Below are 19,854 nucleotides of genomic sequence, written 5' to 3'. Positions count from 1 at the left end.
TCAAGGCAGAGACCGCAACTGCAAGCAAAACTAGGCATAGGACCAGCTGTGGCATATGTATTCTTCTCAATTAAGGAAAAGAATGACTCGAATTATTACAAAGCATCCATGTTACATGCACGCTGTGCTTTGTCCATTGTAGTTTAGAAACATCCCAGTCACCCGTCCAATGCTCCAGGGTCTCTTGACAAACCTGAAAATAGATCTACTAATAAGCAGACAGACAGACCAACCAACCCATCACTTACCCCAGTCAAATCAAATTAACCCAGCAACAATATGCATGTTGCAAGAACTAACCAGTCTCCACATACTGTCTCCTCTAGGGTGACCAGACAGCAAATGTGAAAAATCGGGACAGGGATGGGATATAGGAGCCTATATAAGAAAAAGACCCAAAAATCAGGACTGTCCCTACAAAATCGGGATATCTGGTCACCCTACTGTCTCCACTGGAATTCCACACAGGAGCGGCCCTAGCTGTTTTGCCACCCAAGGCACCCTTTGTTTTAGGCACCCTGTTTGCCCAGCCCTAGAATCAGCCCTGATCTCTCATCCCACCACTACCCAAGCCTGCCCCAGGCAAGGGACCCCCTGCAGCACACCCTGCAGGCTAACGAACTCAGGCTGTTACAGACTTGGGGAGGAAGTGAGTTTCAAAAGTCCAGGGCACTAAGGGGATGCCCTACCAGCTGCTCCCTCTCTCATATCAAAGAGGCTTCAGCTCAAGCCCCTCTGCTGACTTCAAATGTGGTATATGTTCTGGGGCCAGAGACAGCCTCTTAGGCACTAAGTGCCCTCGGACCTGCCTTTATAGGCCAAAACAAACATCTTTAGCTCAGTCTGGAAACTAACAAGCAGGCAGTGTCTGTCGTAGTGTGCGGGTTTAATACGCTCATAAAACAAGGCACTGCCTGCCAAGTGAGCTGCACCAGCTGCTGGTTTTGAATAGATGTAAGGTGCATCCCCATGCATACCAGGTGACAAAGGCATCCATGACAGCTGGAGGGTCTATATCCAAAAGAAATGGGCATAAACTTCGAGCGCTCCGTTGGTGGGGAGAAGGGCAGACTTGATTGAGTTAGAGGAAAACACCATGCTCATCTTGCTGGGTTTGCATACAGCTGTTCCTGGGCCTCTCTCACATCCTGGTTCTTCTTCTCAGAGTCCTAGCTCCCAGAGTCACGACTACACAATGGCAGTATTCACCTTTTCTTTGTACTCTGTCAGCAAACGTCTGTGGGCTGAGAACCAGCATTTTGTGCTTTAGGCAGTACAACCAGTGTCATGCAAGCTGTATGCACAGAGCATAAGGCTGTAATTAGCCTTGGAACACATGAAACCTCATGACCAGCTCTTTGTGGAATCACCTTTTTGACCTACCCCCATTTAGTATCTGACCACATACCAGGGCAGCAGAAGGAACAGGCTGTTCAGCCTGAATCACATCTGTGGGTTTTGCTGACACATCTACACCATCCTACTGCTAGTAAAGATGTTCCTCTCCTAAAGCAGCTCCACTTCTTCCTTAAACCTGGTATTCTCTCTGCCAGTGCCATGGCTGATGTTAAAAGAGGAGGACAAAGCAAACTATTATGCTCTTCCATACTCAAAGGACAATGACACACTGTCAGTCTCAAAAGTCATGAGTCAAAATGGAACCCGATGTGAGGCTCAGTAGCATAAAAATGGTTTTATCAGTAATGCATCATGGCCAGCAACCATTGAACTTCTAAGGTTTGAGATATGAAGGAGATTAGCTTATGATGGCTCATGCTCGTAGCTTGTGTGTTACTGTGTACAGTTCAGCACTAAACGAATGTTAGAACTGTGGCTTCTTGCTTGAGATGCTAACAGAAGCCCTGCTTTGGGTCACATTGAGAATCCTGGGCAGTCAGATGCTACTCTGACACACTGGTCTCAATGGCAGACCAGATGGGAAATCTCACAGCCTTCTCTCCTCGGCAGACCTGTTCTTCCTGTTCTAGTGAGACTTCCAGGCCAAAGAGATTTAGATGGGTTCAGAGAAACACCAGAACTTTTGGATGATGCTCCAGTCTGAACACTGTGAGGTTCACCAAGACTAAGTTATGGTCTTCTGGGTGATCATAAATTAAAGAAGCTTTTAAGTTACTTCGGCCACCATATCAACTTCATTTGACAAACACCGTGGGGCATTAATAGAAGAACCAAGATTAATCTCCAGCAGGGGGCTATTAAAGGAAAGGGTTTGTTCTAGAAATGGAGCTGAAAGAACATTTACTTCCCACTGATTTCAGATAGAAATCTGCCTTACAGCACTGCCGCAGAAAGCAGGTGACATACCCAGGCCGATCAATTAAGTAGATCAAAAAGGCCTATGGAACTAGGAGCATGCTGGTAATGGTGGAATTCACTGAGTCAGGGCAGGCGCTTGCCAGAGTAGATCCCAAGGACTGTTTCCTGGCGCCCCAGTGGCTCACATTCCAAACATGCTGGAGTAGGGCAGAGGAAAGGTGAGGCATCATGTATGGACATGGAACAGCTACTTTTGGAAAACCCTGCTGGAAATCCGGGTAGTTATCTGACAAAGAAACACTGCACATAAAAATTGATTCGCTCACACTTCCCATCCTTTCATCAGTACTACCAGACCTTCAACTATAACTGAAGGCCACAGCCTAGTTACATCTCTCCTGAAGAGCAGAGAATGTGAAATGTACATTGCTATATAAGTGCTAAGCAAGAACTAACAAACACAGCCACTGCAAATCAAATCCATGTTTATTAACCTAGAATGCTATTTCTACAAAGCAAGTAAACTGTTAGTAATTTAACAGACTGCTGAAGGTACATATGTATAGAACAGTGGTGCTAAGTTGCAGTCTGGTAGCTCACAGGAGCCTCATTTAATCAGCCATGTGACACAACACAGTTATAATCCAAACCAGGAAACAAATGCAAGAAGCAATTTACCTTATTGTTAAGTAGTGTAAATAACATAAGAAAGTAACTGAATTGTTGGAGACCCCAGGGCATGGCCACTAGTTAAGTCAAGGGGATGGAAGGTCATAAGGCTTGAGGAAGTCTCCCTGTTGAAGGCCTAAGGGCTTCTTCTCAACCCCCCTTAATAGAATTCAGGCCTGGCTGGTTTGAGTAAGCTCTTTTCTCTTAAAACAATGTTGCAGCCGCAGATAATGCCTTATAGTGTAAGGTATGCTGACGCCAAGCTAAAGATAATAGGAGATAGTTACAAGGCCAGACAGAATGTGCTGGTTGTTTAAGTTGCTAGAAATGCTTGTTAGAGGTTGCAGGAAATAAACATTGTTGTAACCCATATAAGGAAGGCAGAGTATTTGTGCAAAGTTTTAATTGGCTGATGTGTAGTGCAGTAGCATTAAGGAATATAAAAGTGTGTGTAATGACCTGCTTTGGTGTGCAGGATTTGAGAATCTATTCTCCCTGTACCTTGTTTGCAGCTGCAAATAAACTTTTCTGCTTCTCCATCCCGTTGTGATTATTGAGTGAAACACACCGGGTAACGAACCCCTGCTGTTGTTTTGCCTCTCGGCACTGGGTGCCGGCAACAGTAGGATATTATTAGTGGGAATGAAAGCAGATTTCAAAAGAAGAGGCCTCACCGTGGTTGTGTGTGTGTTTATGTGTGCAAGTGCTTGGGGAGGGAAACGGGGCATTGCCCTGAATAAATCTGTTTCTTTATCTTAGTTTTCCCTAACTGCAAAAAGGCAATAAGGTTCCATTTGAGTAAGAGTTCTGAGGAAACATTCAGGACTTTATTATCTCATTCAGCCCAGCCAGGTTGCCCATACCTATAGTTACCTGTGATCTGCTGGTCAAGGAAACAGAAATTTCATTAAAAAGAAAATTATTAAGAAAAATGTATTTGTTAGCCTCTAAGGTGCCACAAGTCCTCCTTTTCTTTTTGCGGATACAGACTAACACGGCTGCTACTCTGAAACCAGAAATTTCGTTGTTACCATGTACTCAGTGGCAGACAATACAGAAATTACTTCCAAGGGTAGCACAATATCGAACATCTTTAGTTACAATGACAGTAAAATAACAAAGAAAAGAATCTTAAGATTCAGCCATTGGGTAACAGAATCGTAACTTATAGATTGCGCAGCAGTGGGGTCTGCACAGTGGTTTTCTTCACCTTATCCAAGAAACGTGATCTGTTCTGTGCATTGTGTGATATATCTTATTCAGAGCATGGGCAGCATGTCAAACCAGTCTGCAAAATAGGCCTGAATGCTGATCTCATCTGGTCCATGAAGATATTCCAACATCATAGAATTTAATGGGTGCTGAGGGTGCTCAGCACCTTGCAGGATTGAGGCCCTTGGATAATAAGGTGAGAGCTGCCCAGGATAAACAAAGTCATCTAACGCCACTGAAGTGGAAGATGATGCATTCAAAGTCAGTAGAGATAAGAGAAGAATTGTCCCCTGTGTGTTCAGTTGTAATGGGCGCTCAGGAGGAAGACTACATTAGGAACTCTTGTTACTGTAATAACCACTGGACCATTACAGTTTTGAAAACCTGCCAATAAAATCTCCACTGTGCTGCCAAAATAGCACTAGTCAGTGGCAGTGTGATTACAACTTGGCTACCATAGTGGGGTTGCTCAGTGTGTTGCAAGGGTAGATTTTGACTGAAAAGACTACTCCTATTGCATGCTAAAACTGGAGCTGGTATTGCTTCAGGACTAACCAATCATCGCTCTATGTATGGGAAGTTCCAAGTTGATCATCTGTAACATATTGGCATTTTCAGTAGTAGTAGAGGAATCCCCCCAGTACTCCGACCGCCATGGCTGTGTTATGAGAGGAACATCCATCTGCGGAGAAAGGTGTTGAACATGGCTTACATGATGCCTACACAGGATGACTTGTATTCCCCTTCTTCATTCCTTATGCATTTGAAAGACCAAGGAGGCCTACTGCTAAATAACAGGACTGGGAGTCAGGACTCCTCTATTCTTTTCCCAGCTCAGCCACTGGCTTAGTGTTTGACTTTGGGAAAGCCAGTGGGGCTCTCTGTGGTCTAGTTTGCATAGCCGTAAGATGGGGACAATGCTACATTCCTACCGCACAGGAATATTGTGAGGCTAAACTAATGTGTGTAAAGTGCTTTGAGAGCCACAGAGGGAAATCCTTATAAAACTGCAAAGGATTATTAAGAATGTGAAATCATCTGCATTTCTGTGTGAATGGCTTTAGTCAATGTGCCTATGTGCATTTGATAAATGTACAGGATTTCTGAATAGGATATGATCAGTTAGAGGAAAAGCTAGCAACCAAGAGGATTAATATTGAAGTTTCTAGATAAGGAAAATAAAAGGCATCATTTCTGGTGTCTGCAGGTGTTAGATACCCTACTGGTAGAATTACAAAATTGTACAGTTTGAGTGCCACTGAAGATCCTTCTCATTAGCTTCTCGCTATCTTAAAAATGCTGACTTAGACACAATGGAAGGTGTTTACTCCATTACCTCCTACAGATGTTGTATTCATCAAGCCTTTCAAATACACTTTTCTTGACACTTGTGTAGTGAGGTGATATAGAATATCACTTTGAGTACTAGTTATTTGTCACTTACTACTCATGCTGTGGGGATTGTCACCTAACTCACCTACTTCTGCTCCCTAATTATCATAGACACATAGGACTGGAAGGGACCTCGAGAGGTCATCTAGTCCAGGCCCCTGCACTCAAGGCAGGACTAAGTATTATCTAGATCATCCCTGACAGGTGTTTGTCCAACCTGCTCTTAAAAATCCCCAATGATGGAGATTCCACAGCCTCCCTAGGCAATTTATTCCAGTGCTTAACCACCCTGACAGTAAGGAAGTTTTTCCTAATGTCCAACCTAAACCTCCCTTGCTGCAATTTAAAGGACTCCCAGTCCAATAAAGAGTTTGCAAGATGTCCCAGTGTGAGTATCTTATTCACATGAGTGAATATCTTATTCACATGACTACTTGTGACACTGCCTCTTTTTGTGAACATTCTTGTGGGGGAGAAACAAAGTTGCTTATGCCCATGGGGGAAACAAACAAAGGTGGCTGCAAATATCATAGAAGCAATTTCACCAATTGTGTTTGTGAATGTTCTTGCAGCACATGTCCAGCTCCAATCACAATGAAGCTTATGGGGAGCCCAACACCCGAATGTTTTCACTGGCTTTACCTGCAAACACCTTCTCTCTTCTTTTAACTCTTCTCAATAGTTGCTCTTGGTCTTTCACCCTGGATGGGTGTTCAGAATTCTCATCTGAGAAATAGAAAGATTCCTTTGCATGAAAGATCTAGGGACATAGCAGGATTGTCCTTCTCTAGCATCAAGCACATACATTCTCCTTGAATTATGTATTGCCCGACATGGCTTTTAAGCCACTTCTTCCCATCTTCCCCTCTCGAGGTGCCTTCAGAACACAGGTCTTGGGGAACTAATGCAGAGGTTCCCATTTAAAAGGATACCTTTTAAAGACCTGCTGAGGCCTCGTGCTGAATGTAAGATCGTTTATTTGCATTGGCCTTGAGTGTGTAATGGTGCTTTACATACAAATAAAGGTCTGGGTTAAAGGTGTTGAGAGATTATCCTGCTGAAATGCCCTATATTTCTTGTATTTATATTTCAGATTAAAAAAAAGTTTTATTTATTCTAGGCATTAGAATGAGTAAAAAGAGCTTAATTTCCTATGCCTTTGCCTGATTCCGTGATCTGATCCAAAGTACAATAGAGGCAATGGAAGTCCTTCCATTAGTTTTAGGTGAGGCCCCTGCTGCTTACTCCCCTTCTGAAGTCACCGCTCTCTTGTTAGTAACATCACAATTGGTTGCTAAGCAGATGATTATAATGTCACAAACAGAGAAGTGTGATGTCAGCTGAGCAATATGCATCAGGAACATGCTAATGTCAAAAGAACCTATACGATCCAACACAATTCTTGAGCTGAATACGACTCAGTGATTGTAAGCGGCTTTGAACATGGAAAGGGATAAAGATTGTTCTTATTCCACTGGCAAACTATAGAACACATTTCAGACATAAAAAAAGTTTGGGGGCAGAAAGCAATGCTATGAAGCAGCACTTTGATTTGCATTGCATGCCTCACACTCTTGGATCAAGACCGCTTGCAACTTCTGATTTCAAAGGACTAAGTCAAGAGATTCACTCACTGGGCTTCCCAAAGCATCCCTCCTCAGGCTTCTGCCATGTGAGAATGGTCTCCAGCCAGCTAGGTTTGTAGAAGTCAGAGAATCCAGACATACCACAGAACATAACTGAGGGGGACATAAATCCACAATTCAGCTATCAAACACTACAGCATCTTTACAAGCTCAGCCTCCAGAAGGAAAGACACTCAAAAATCCTTGGCTAATAGGGTCCATAATCCTGCCATCCAGTCCTATTAGAAAGGTGGCAGTTTGACAACTTGTAAGTTCCTCTTCCTTCAGGAGGCCACTCATACAAATAAGAGATTGGGGCAGGAGAGGGATTGTGAAAACTATTAAATAGTTCAACTCCTGGGTAATGCAAAATTGTTCCCGACAGCATATTTTTCTACTGTCTTTTACCCTTTAGTTTTAAAAGTCCCAAGCAGTGTGTCTCCCACCACCACTAAAACCAAAAACCTAATTAGCCTGGGGCTATATAAAAGCCTCAGGGGAGGAAGCCAAAGGGGAGCAGAAAGAAAGGGAAAAGGCAGGGAGTGGAAGTAGGGTGGCAGTTCTCCCCTTCCTCCTGCTTTGCAGATGATGAAGGGCCAACTGTACATGGTGAAACAGTGGTGGGAACAAGCCTGTGAATAAACTGCACCAGTGGATACTAATTCCAGAGTCGGAGTGATTTTGTGGACTTAGCAGAGGCAGGAGCCAATGAGGCCCTGCCACACTCTGCTACAGATGTCTAAAGACAGGCTTGTAAAACCATGGAGAGGCACCTCAGCAAGTGGTCTAATTTCTAGATAAGCAAAATGCACACTAGAGTCATTGTATGCAATGTTGTTGTAGCTATGTCGGGTCCCAGGATATTAGAGAGACAAGATGGCTGAGGTAATATCTTTTATTGGACCAATTTCTGTTGGTGAGAGAGACAAGCGTTCCAGCTTATAAAGAGCTGAAGAAGAGAGCTTGTCTCTCTCACCAACAGATGTTGGTCCAGTAAAAGATATTACCTCACTCACCTTGTCTCTCTAGATTCATTGTCAGACAGCAGCTCTGATTGGCTTCCAGCTGACAATTTATTTAATACTATAGCTTTAGATACATAAATCCCAGAGTTGAAAATATTGGCCTTCAATTTATAGTAATTGTATATAACAGAAGAACGTGAGCTTATTCTATGTGTACATGTCATCCAGCTATAGTTAGTGAAGAGATGCAGAATGTAAGATACTAGTTAAATAACCCTTCATGAAGCTTTACATGGAGTATGGTTAACTTCTTTAGCATAACTAATATTTGCTGTACTCTTAGGTTAATATTTCATCATTGCTTGGATAAATAGCTTGATTTTATTATCATAAGTCACAATATGCTCTGCTATTGCTTCACTGGGAATAGGTTACATACTATTTTCCATGAAGAGGTCTCGAGAGGAAAACCTGAACCCAGTACTTTCGATCACCAGGTTTATTTTCATCATGCTAGCACAGAAAATATTCTTGTAATATTGGGCCCTCAGGAACAGACGATGCGAGCAGCCTTTCTAGGTATAGAAGAAAACCAGGGTATTGTATTGCATTTTGTTGTTTTTTTTAAATTTCACATTGGAATAGGGACGGTGAGATCTGATAGTTGTGATTTGCAGCTCCAGATGTGATTTTGGACTTAAACACTATGAAATAAGCTAGTCTGAGCATCCCATTCAACAGGAAGTCATCTGCTTGGACTGTGGTCTCTCAGTTTAGTTAATCTGGGCATCTTTACTAATCCAAAGCGGACAGTGGGGGCACACTTTTCTGCAACCTGGAATGGTATAGACATTGGAAGCACAGAGTGAGCATCAATCCATTGGCACATAGTAATGACAGGTGAGATGACAGCAGCTTGTTCTCCTGGCTATCACTCATAATGGTTGCCCAGTGCCTAATTACAGTTGTTTAAATACTGTATAGGTAAAAAATACCAAACAATGAAGACTTGAAAACTAAAATGTTGAATGAACGATGGTAGTAATGGCAGTGGGGGCTGCCCCTGGTCATCATGTTGGCTGCTGTGCCAAGCCTAGGAAAAAGATTCCCACCATGGAGCTCCCTAGCACCGAGTCAAATTTCTTGAAGTAGACACTAGGGAGTGAAATTGCCTAATACTGTAGGTGGAAGGCCGAGTTGTGAAGGTTAGGGGGGAACATTGGATTAAAACATACAGGTGCTTTCCTTGGTGTCTTATGCAGACCTCCAGAATTCAAGGCAACTGTGTGTGAAGGGAGGGCCCCAGAGCCCCTTCGCTGTCATCTGGTTTATTTGTAACTCTAGACCCACCCCAACTTTACTCCTTTCCCTGCAATGCTCAAACCAAGTAACTTGACCCTCTCTTGATTGGTTAGTTAATTTAAACTTCTGTTGCTTTGGGATCCACCCTGTGGTGCAGTGTGCAGGGAGAATGGGTTTACTTCACTGGAGAAAAGGCCTCTTCATTCTTGCTGCTGGGAATTAAGTTTTTTCCCACCTCTCTACCTTCTAAATTTTCCCTCTGCTCACCTCCTCTCTCCCTCTCTCTTTATCTTTTTATCACTGACCCCATTGCCTTCCCCCCGCCCCAATCCAGTGGGTCATGCTTTAGGGCTGGTTTTGGATTTAAAAATTGAGATAGTTTAGTTTGACAGTCCCATTCAGCAGGGAGCCATCTGCTTGGACTGTGGTCTTTCAACATATTTCATCTGGTATTCTTAACTAGGCACTGTGGCCAATTTCTGTGCCTAGGTTACAAGCATAATCCTCCACACATTTGGTGGAATCTCATTCCTCTCTGCACATTTTAAGCATCTTCTTGCTGTACATAATCCACTAAAATGATCAGCTGCCTCACAGACAAAACACAGCAGTGGCTGAGCTAGGTAATATGTGGTTCCTGTTTGTCTCCAGACATACACAAATGAGTAACTGAACCAGGTTTCCCTCATCATCCAGGTCTAACTCTGCTATGAGTCTGTATTCCCGGGTCACCTCCTGCCTCCCCACCTCCCACACACACCTGTCCTCTGCCAGATGAGCCCCACTCAAGGTCTTCACCTCTCTTGCCTACATCCAGATACTCCCCCTTCAATTACATTGGAATGAAAACAATATTGGCTGTATTCACTCTAGAACTAAACAAATGGACTACCCTATAGTCTTTCCCTACTGGATCTTCCTCCTTTCCCTCTTAGCTGTTTCTAAAGTCCTTCATAGCTCCTTTTCTAGAGAAACAGATGTTTAATTCTCTGTCTGCAGCTGAAATCCAAAGTACCAGTTTAAGCGGCCAACTTAGAATATGATGGTGTCTCCTGAACAAGTTTGTCCTGTTGCTCTACACATCTAGTTTGTCCCACATAACTATATTTTGTATGTCCATTTCCTTCCTTCCTTCCTTCCTCCCTCCCTCCCTCCCTCCCTCTCTGGAGTCATTGCTCTCAAGACCTTCCTTGCCCTCCTGCATATCCAGGTCAGCCTTCTAACTTCCCCTTTCCACCCCTGTCAGAACTGCAGTCAACAAACACTCAGAAAGTCCACCCAGCCACATCCCCATGTTGTATCATGTATATTTTTCCTGTGATAGCTGCTAATCCTCAGGTAACAAAACTTGGCACTTACCATATCTGCAAACATGAAGTAGAAAAGCTGATGTGACAGGGAGTAATCTGAGCATCCAAACTTTGTCATGATGTTCCTACAGGCCCTGGTGACAATGCAGGACTTGCCATTATCTTTCCTGTTGAACAAGCAGGACAATGGTAATGAATAGCTCAAGTGTCTGAAGACAAGACTCCAGTAACTAAATGTAAAGGTGTACTCTCCTCTCAATGCATGTGCAGAAGAGTGGAACTCCCGTTCATCATTTTATGAATGTAAATGCAGGTTAAAGAGGAGGGAAGAAGTGCTCCAGAGAACAGAAGTGGTCAAAGAATATCTCTTGATAAGGAATAAAACCTACCAAGTTCCTAGCAAATACGTAAAGCATTTATCACTCATTTCCTCTGTAAAACAGCTGATGCCGTCAAACATGGAGTAGGCAAGTGAGGAGTCTGTTTGGTTCCATGAATGAGGAAGCATCCAAAAATTTCGTCCTAAAATTGGCTCAAATTCTGAAAGCAAATCAAAGAAGAAAACCCATAAATAATGAAGTGGTAGCAAGGGTGACACATTCCTTGTTATTCAACCTTGCTGCCTTCTGCTTTGCATTAGCAATGGTAGAACATTTTGTGGAGGGTTCTCCCTATTGCCTGGGCACTGAGATACATCCCATATGCCTCCATTTAAAGATTTATGCTTCTGTGTGCTTCTGATGAGCCAGTTACTGTGATGTACTGTACCACAGAATCGTGCATTCTCTTTATGTCCAAAGAAATGGGAACAAGGTTAGTCCTTAACGTCAGTGATGGCCAGAAACGATTATATGAATCTATTTGGAAGGATTTTGAACCGTTATATCTGGGGATGCAATAAATCAATTGCAGAAAAATGTCATTTTTGGTTTTTAACAATAGTTAAAAGGCCATGCACCTGACAGCTCAGAGATGACATAGCTAGGGAAGACATGATATAAGCGGTGGATTTAGTACAAGTGACTTCAAAGAAACCTGTATCAGAGCCCTAGCGAATTTCCCAAGGCTACACAGTAAGCCGGTAGCAGAGCCAGGAACAGCACCCACAAGTTCAGACTCAGTTCCTTTCTAACCACTAAACACCTTCCTTTCCTAAGTGTCTACAGGAATATGATGCACAGCAGATGCCTCTGTCTCTGATAATTATTTGTTCCTATTCAGAAGCTATAGCACCTGCTTCATAAGGCAAAACAGATGGGGAAAACATTTCCGTATAAACACCTCCAGTCTAAATAATAAATGCCCTTTTGCACACGCCCTCCCCCCCCGGAATTGGTACCACTTAGTTTTACTTTTGAAATACTCTGGGTCACTCTGCTCAAGAGAATGAGTCGCTTTTTCAATCAGAGAAGACAACTTCTTCACCAGCCTTTCAACTCGGACCTGCTGAGATAGTAATTCATGTTCTGAGGCCCATTTCTCCAGGGCTCCTTTCAAATGAACTGCAGAAAGAAAGACAATGAGGTTTTGTGTATGATCATAGCCTTCAAGTGCTTTTGTATGTACAATAATAACCTGATTGAACTTGTGATAACGTCTCCACTTGGTTAGTGGGTTCTTCACCCTAGAGTATTATCACACGGTAAGTGAACTGTTCCCCTCCAGTGAATAGTCAGTTGGATCCACAAACCTATCCCTGCTACCTTGGGAGAAGAAGGGAGGAAACTAAAGCCACATTAAATGGTTGTGATGATCTCTTCAGGGCACTCAGATACTGTAATGAAAAGCATGACATTATTTGGCAGGTGGCACAGTTATATATAGTCTTGCAAGTGGGTGTTTGTGTGTGTGTGTGTGTGTGTGTGTGTGTGTGTGTGTGTGTGTGCGTGCAAGCAAATGTTCAGTCCTGGGAGGACAAGCTGTGTTCATTTTTGATAAAGCAAGATTCTGTGCAGAGGCAGCTGTCCTTGGAGAAGGAGTTGTAGGAGAATTTGCTTTCCAACTTGGGCTCTATTTAGAGTCAACTGTTGCTCCTTGGGAACCAAGCATTGGGGTTGGGCTTAGATTCTTGGAAGGAGGGATTACCCTGCATGCTGTTTGACCATCTCTGTTCCAGGACGTCTCTAGGTGGGTAAATAAAACAAGTTACGCTTAGAATATATCCAGAGTCCATATCACTGGTTTCTACTCCACTGGGAAGCTGATCTGAAATGCCTCAGACATCCCCTTCCATACAGAGGAGGGATGCTACTAAAGTCAAAACAGGACACTGGTGTTTGAAAGTAGAATCAACACTCTAAATGCTTAGACAGAGAGAGAAAGACAAACTGTTAATGCTCTGTAACACAGTCAAGGATTTCTTGCTGCCAGAAGCTTTCAATCTGCCTCATAGATAGGGCAGCCTAGACTCACACTTGTTCCTTTGGTGGGAGCAGTGTCAAGGGTCAGAAAAGACATGGTAACATTGCGGGTATCTGAAGGAATTGGTAAGGCCCCATTGTCTAAATGCAACTTTAATGGCACCCTCACACCACAGCGACTGATTCCCTGGGAGCTGGTGACAAGCAGCGCCATCCACTAAAAGAACAATTGGTTTCAGTCCTAGTCCCCCAGTGTCTTTCAATCCACACCCACCTGCAAGTCAGCTAATAGCAGAACGGTAGCCCATTGCAGTACCATCTTCCTGGGCAGAATGTCCTGTGCATAGCTTCTGGATGAGTGACGGCCTGTGAGAAGAATCTGGACTTCCCAGCCACAATGACAGCCAAGGTCCATGACTGTCAGGAAGCATTAATGTCTCATATGGGGAAGGCAGTGTTGCCAACTCTTGGGTTTTTTATTTTTAAAGCCCTACCTCCTGAAGTCATGGTATTACATGAAGTCCACAGAGCAGAAGGCAGGGAAAAAAGGAAATAATATATATCATTTAAAATCTCAAGATTTTAAAGCAAAATCTCGTGATTTTTTTGAGGATCTGACTGACATTTTTTGAACACTTGGGGTTAGCACAGCTGGGAAAATAAGATGCCTACAAACTCTCATTTTCTGTGCTACCTACAAAAGCCTTGACAAGGGTTAGGCTTCTGGTGTGCACAGCCCACTGCCGATCATGCTGATCCATACTGTCTCGTCATTCACTTGTACTCCCTTGTCTGACTGTATCCATCTGTTGTCTCTTGTCTTATACTTGGATTGTAAGCCCCTTTTGGGGCATGGCCCATCTTTTTGGTTCTGTGTTTGTACAGCACCTAGCACAATGGGATTATGGTTCATGATGCTAATGTATTTAAAAGGGCTACAGAGATGATCCTGGCATTTACAGGCCGGTAAGCCTGACTTCAATACCGGGCAAACTGGTTGAAACTACAGTAAAGAACAAAATTGTTGGACACATAGATGAACATAATTTGTTGGGGAAGAGTCAACTTGTTTTTTGTAAAGGGAAATCATGCCTCACCAATCTACTAGAATTCTTTGAGGGGGTCAACAAGCATGTGGACAAGGGGGATCCAGTGGATATAGTAGTGTACTTAGATTTTCAGAAAGCCTTTGACAAGATCCCTCACCATTGTCACCAAAGGTTTTTAAGCAAAGTAAGCTGTCATGGGATAAGAGGGAAGGTCCTCTCATGGATTGGTAACTGGTTAAAAGATAGGAAACAAAGGGTAGGAATAAATGGTCAGTTTTCAGAATAGAAAGAGGTCAATAGTGGTGTCCCCCAGGGGTCTGTACTGGGCCCGGTCCTATTCAACATATTCATAAATGATGTGGAAAAAGGGGTAAATAGTGAGGTGGCAAAATTTGCAGATGATACAAAATTGCTCAACATAGGTAAATTGCAGGCAGACTGTGAAGAGCTATAAAAGGATCTCTCAAAACTGGGTGACTGGGCAATAAAATGGCAGATGAAATTCAGTGTGGATAAATGCAAAGTAATGCACATTGGAAAACATAATCCCAACTATACCTATAAAATGATGGGGTCTAAATTAGTGGTTACCACTCAAGAAAGAGATTTGGAGTCATTGTGGATAGTTCTCTGAAAACATCCACTCAGTGTGCAGCAGCAGTCAAAAAAGCGAACAGAATGTTGGGAATCATTAAGAAAGGGATAGATAATAAGACAGAAAATATCATATTGCCTCCATATAAATCCATGGTATGCCCACATCTTGAATACTGCAGATGTGGTCGTCCCATCTCAAAAAAGATATATTGGAATTGGAAAAGGTTCAGAAAAGGGAAACAAAAATTATTAGGGGTATGGAACGGCTTCCGTATGAGGAATGATTAATAAGACTGAAACTTTTCAGCCTGGAAAAGAGTCAGCTAAGAGGGCATATGATAGAGATCTATAAAATCATGATTGGTGTGGAGAAAGTAAATAAGGAAGTGTTATTTACCCCTTCTCATAACACAAGAACTAGAAGTCACCCAATGAAATTAATAGGCAGCAGGTTTAAAACAAACAAAAGGAGTATTTTTTCACACAACGCACAGTCAACCTGTGGAACTCCTTGCCAGAGGATGTTGTGAAGGCCAAGACTATTACAGGGTTCAAAAAAGAACTAGATAAGTTCATGGAGGATAGGTCCATCAATGGCTATTAGCCAGGATGGGCAGGGATGGTGTCCCCAGCCTCTGTTTGCCAGAAGGTGGGAATGGGCAACAGGGGATGGATCACTTGATGATTACCTGTTCTGTTCATTCCCTCTGGGGCACCTGGCATTGGCCACTGTTGAAAGACAGGATACTGGGCTTGATGGACCTTTGGTCTGACCCAGTATGGCCACTCTTATGTTCTTATGACTAGGACTCTTGGTGCTACGATAATAGAAATAATAATAATAATAAATAATAATGCCAATCAGCCTTAAACAAGAGATGGCTAGGCCTTTGTTCAAGAAGCCATCACTTGACATTAATGTCCTTGCCAATTACTGCACCATCTCAAGGCTTTCTTTTTGGAGGAAGGCTATCCAGGCTGTGCTTGGGCAGATCTGGATTCTTCCAGTCAGATCCTTACCAATATGGTTTCAGGTCTATGTATAATATGGAAATCGTTGTGCAGGTAAAAGATATGTTAATGGCCGCTTCTTGAGCAGGGAGGCTGGATTAGCCAAACAGAGTCCACATGGAAAAAAAGGAGAGTTTGTCAGTTGTCAAAAAAATCTCTGTATTGCTCAAGGGCTCTCCCATGCCACTAAAGCATGTAGGGGCTGATCAAACAGCTGCAAAATGGTAGATAAACACCAGCTTGTATATATGTATATAAGCTAACAGAATGAGGGTGTGCTGCCAACATTCTAACCCCCCTGGGCCATTACCAGCTGTCTATTACCAATACACACTCTCATTCTGTTAGCCTATCTAGCCATATATAAATAACCCAGTGGGTTCAAACTCATCCTGTGATGATGGCAAAATGCATTTTTAATTAGGGTTTGACTGCAGTCCCTATAAAAAAAAGCTTAAAATCACCTTTCTGTTTTTCTTTCTTCACTCTGTTTCAAAGATTCTTTGTGACTTGCTTTTCTCCCTAAACACCCTACCTCCCCACACCTCTATGATCCTCCCTGATGACCAGCTGGAACAGAAACCCCCTCTCTGTCTGTTGTGTATTCTCTTCCTGCACACTCTCCTCACTTTGTTCAGCCCACCTACTCTTTATCCCTCTCCTGGATCTTGTGGTCTCACCTTTCCCCTCTTTTGCGTCTCCCTCCCCTAGATTCTTACCTCTCCTCCCTCTCTCCATTTGGCTTCCTATCTCTTTTTGTTTCTCCACTGATATGTTTTTCTTGCCTTTCCTTCCCCTTTTACTCTCCCACTCCCCTCTGCTCTCGCCTGTCTCTCTTCCCACTGTTGTGTGGGTTTCACAGCAAAGCTTACTGCAGACAGTCTGCAGCTGCTGAGCTCTTGTGAGAGCAACCAGCTGGAATCTTCTGCAGTGGAATAAACTCTCAGAAATGAGGCCTCCTCATCAGAGCCAACAACAAAGAGTGCTGGGAATTAAACTGGGAGGAATGGTATCAAACCTGAGCTGCAAGGTGTGAATCTGGTTCTGAATTTCTCCATAATTCAGGGTTGTCTGGACCTTGGATTTTGGTATGACCCATTCGAGAGATGGCTCTGGATTTGGGATCCTTTTGCAAAGTTTCCCAAAGTTTTGGTTTGTTTAGCTCCTGTTTTGGTTTGGAATCATCATATAATTTTCATTATATTCCTTCTGTAGGCTTCTAGCTGGGGTAGTTTTACAGTTTGAGACCCCCTTATGGACCACTAATGAGACACCATGGTACTCTTCCACTACTGTGATCAACCAGTGGTTCTGCCATTAATCATCAGAGCATAGCACCACTGAGGGATGGCACTCTCGGCTGTACTTTGCCTTCCTGAGAGACCTCTGCTCTTCATCCCATGCTCTGTAGACAGAGTGTAAGAGTCAGTTCACACACAGCTCTGAGCAGAGGACCGAGTACAGAGGTGACACAAGATTGGCTGGGTTTCAGAAAAGCACCTCTGGTTGTCTATCATCATGTTAGCAGGACAAATGTTATCTTAGCAACAATCCATAAGCCCCCCTCTCCATCCCTTCCAAAAACTTCATCCTGCCAAAACCAGAAGGGTTGTCATGACTCATGCACTTCATGGTCCCATATGGGCCCATATTTTGCTAGCCTGTGATGCTGGGCTATTGTTGCTTCACTTAAACTCCCCACACAGCTGCTGTCACTGACAAGCCAAGCAGCACCACAGATATTCTCACTTATTACTGGCTGAAAGCAGTTTTTTTTTTAAAGCAAACATAAAGTCAGTAAGTGCAGCACTCGGGATCAAGAAATGCAAACACTATGACTGATTTGCTGTTGAGCTCTGTTCATGCCCAAATTATGAGCCAGATTCTGATTTAATACTTGGGTAAATCTACTGACTTCATAGAATCATAGAATATCAGGGTAGGAAGGGACCTCAGGAGGTCATCTAGTCCAACCCCCTGTTCAAAGTGGAGTTCAGTGGAGTTACTCCTGATTTACACTAATATGAGAGTAAAATCTGACCCAAGTATGGACCAGATCCTAGCCCCCTGCAGAAGATGGTTGGCACACATCCACAGGCATACAGTGGATACATAGGTTAGTCAGTCTGCATAGATAGCTCTACAACTTCTTCTCCTAGCCTCAGTCCTCCTACCCCTGGGCAAGTGGGTATTTGGGGAAAGGGTCATGGCCAGAACAGTGCTGAGCTTTGATCCCCAACCAACAGCATGGTCGTGGGACTGCATCTGGGTACAATACAGAGCAGTAATACTGGCTGCTTCAACTTGCCCTAGCCCTACAATCTTGGAAGCATACAGCTGATGTTCATCTACCTTTGCCTCATCCCTGTTGGTCCTGCCAGAGGAGTATAATATCCAGTATCATCAAGTAGATGAAATATTCTTTCTTCTGCACATTTCATCCTATTTCCCCCTCAAACATGACAAAAACAAGCTGTGACACCTTTTAAAAATGACAATAACCTATGCTTCCCTAAGGACATCTGCTCAATACAAAGGACAGCTAGAGCACTGCTGTTTTCTTTTAATTTGAGAAACTGATCATTCCAAAATAATTTAAATGGGTGTAAATGTATAAATTGAGAGCCCTTTAATGGTGCTATCAGGAACAAAGGCTTGTTAATAAAAACAGTAATTTTAAAGGAGAGGGTTTCATATCAGGGTAGTATGACATTTATAAAAGCAATTGAGTTACAGTACCTTGCAAAACACGAAATCCCAACACTGCATCTAAATTGATGTCCCTGTATTTATTTGCCAGGAAGAAAGTTGCTTTCTCTAGAGCAGAAATGATAATGCTCCTCATATCATCTTCACTTTTTGACAGATCAGACTTAAAGAGAAAAATCAGCAGCAAAAAAACAGGGAATGACATTTCTGCTTTGCTAGTTTGCTTGGCGAAGATTGTGCAACTCAGAAGACGTCAGTTGTTCACTGCTGTGCTGGGTGACTGGTAGTTTTCCCTTCCCAGCTTAACTATTTAAGTGCGCTATGGTCTCAGTGAACATACGCCTGGGCCAGCATAAGGGGAAGGAGAGGGGCATGTGTGGTGTTTGGAGATAGGGGACAGAGAGGAGGGTATGTGATGGACTGGGCTGGCCCCTAACTGGTATAAGATGTTTGGATCTTATTTCAGTGATGGAAGTTAGAGTAGCAGGGGGCCTACTCCAACTTCCAAAACAGCTGGGTGGCTGAGGGATCAGAAAACAGCAACCAACTCACTCACACCACCACTCTGCACTCAGGTGCTGGGGAGACTTGGCCCCTGCATTCAACCATTCTAACTGTTGCTTGGCCATTCCATTCACCTTCAACCTTCCTTGCCACAGCTGTAACATGCTGTGATGTGTTCCATTATGCTTTTGTGCAAACAGCCTGGTACAGAAAATGAAGTGTGTGTTTTTTTATTACTAGGGAGTGGGGTGGGAGGGAAGAGAATCCAATCAAATTTCTGTCCAGTAAATGTGATCGCCCCAGCAGCCTCCCAACCAAGTATTCACCAGCTTCAACGCTGCTTTGCTTCTGAGATCTGACATGTAGTAAGGTTGCTTATCGTTGCAAATTATTGTATATATTACAAAAACAAAAAAACTGCCTTCTATATGACCAGCAGATTTCTAAACCAAGGATTTTTAAACAGGATTAGAATGTCAAGAGGGATAAATTCAGAATACATTCAGAAAGGCAGAGGTCGATGGAGCATTTACTGGTTTCAGCAGAGAGCTGGTTGGTCACATGCTGCTGGTTCCACTTTCTTATTTCTGGCAGCTAAATCACATTTAAAGGTGTTAAAAGTACATTACTTTCCTAATATGACTTTCCCAGGTGAGCAATTGCTGCAGTTCCCACAGCAATGGTTTGTGAATGAGAGGGGAGCTGGCTCCATGAGCCTGTGTATTAGCATGTGGTTCACACTTTGAAGGGGTTTGTGAATCCCTTCTATACAGGTACATATGAATCCATTTGGTTCTGTGCATTCCCTGAAAAGCCCCAAATTCACAAAGGAAAATGTCCCACTTTGCAACTTCCAACTAGCAGCCAATAAA

General features: G+C 43.2%; 1 protein-coding gene across 1 annotated transcript; it reads right to left on the bottom strand.

Moving 5' to 3' along the window:
• Positions 1 to 2,826: 2,826 nt before the first annotated feature.
• C10H16orf89 (chromosome 10 C16orf89 homolog) lies at positions 2,827 to 18,717 on the bottom strand. The gene is made up of 8 exons (XM_074964653.1): positions 18,509 to 18,717; positions 12,105 to 12,254; positions 11,142 to 11,292; positions 10,802 to 10,919; positions 8,580 to 8,715; positions 7,185 to 7,289; positions 6,193 to 6,276; positions 2,827 to 4,840 (listed from the first exon to the last, which is right to left on the bottom strand). The coding sequence occupies exons 1-8, from the start codon at positions 18,681 to 18,683 to the stop codon at positions 4,773 to 4,775; spliced, it is 987 nt and encodes a 328-aa protein (XP_074820754.1). The 5' UTR covers positions 18,684 to 18,717; the 3' UTR covers positions 2,827 to 4,772.
• Between the last annotated feature and the right edge of the window lie 1,137 nt (positions 18,718 to 19,854).

The sequence above is a fragment of the Natator depressus genome, chromosome 10, assembly GCF_965152275.1.
Source record: "Natator depressus isolate rNatDep1 chromosome 10, rNatDep2.hap1, whole genome shotgun sequence".
In the NCBI taxonomy this organism is placed as follows: domain Eukaryota; kingdom Metazoa; phylum Chordata; order Testudines; family Cheloniidae; genus Natator; species Natator depressus.
The sequence above is the reverse complement of the archived record's forward strand: the minus strand, read 5'-3'. Positions and strand labels throughout refer to the sequence as shown.

Coding starts and splice junctions, on each gene's coding strand:
- C10H16orf89 (XM_074964653.1), bottom strand. CDS start 18,683: ATGTCATTCCCTGTTTTTTTGCTGCTGATTTTTCTCTTTAAGTCTGAT. Junction 12,255..18,508: donor GGGATTTCGTGTTTTGCAAG/GTACTGTAACTC, acceptor TTCTTTCTGCAG/TTCATTTGAAAGGAGCCCTG. Junction 6,277..7,184: donor GGGATGCTTTGGGAAGCCCA/GTGAGTGAATCT, acceptor TCTATTTCTCAG/ATGAGAATTCTGAACACCCA.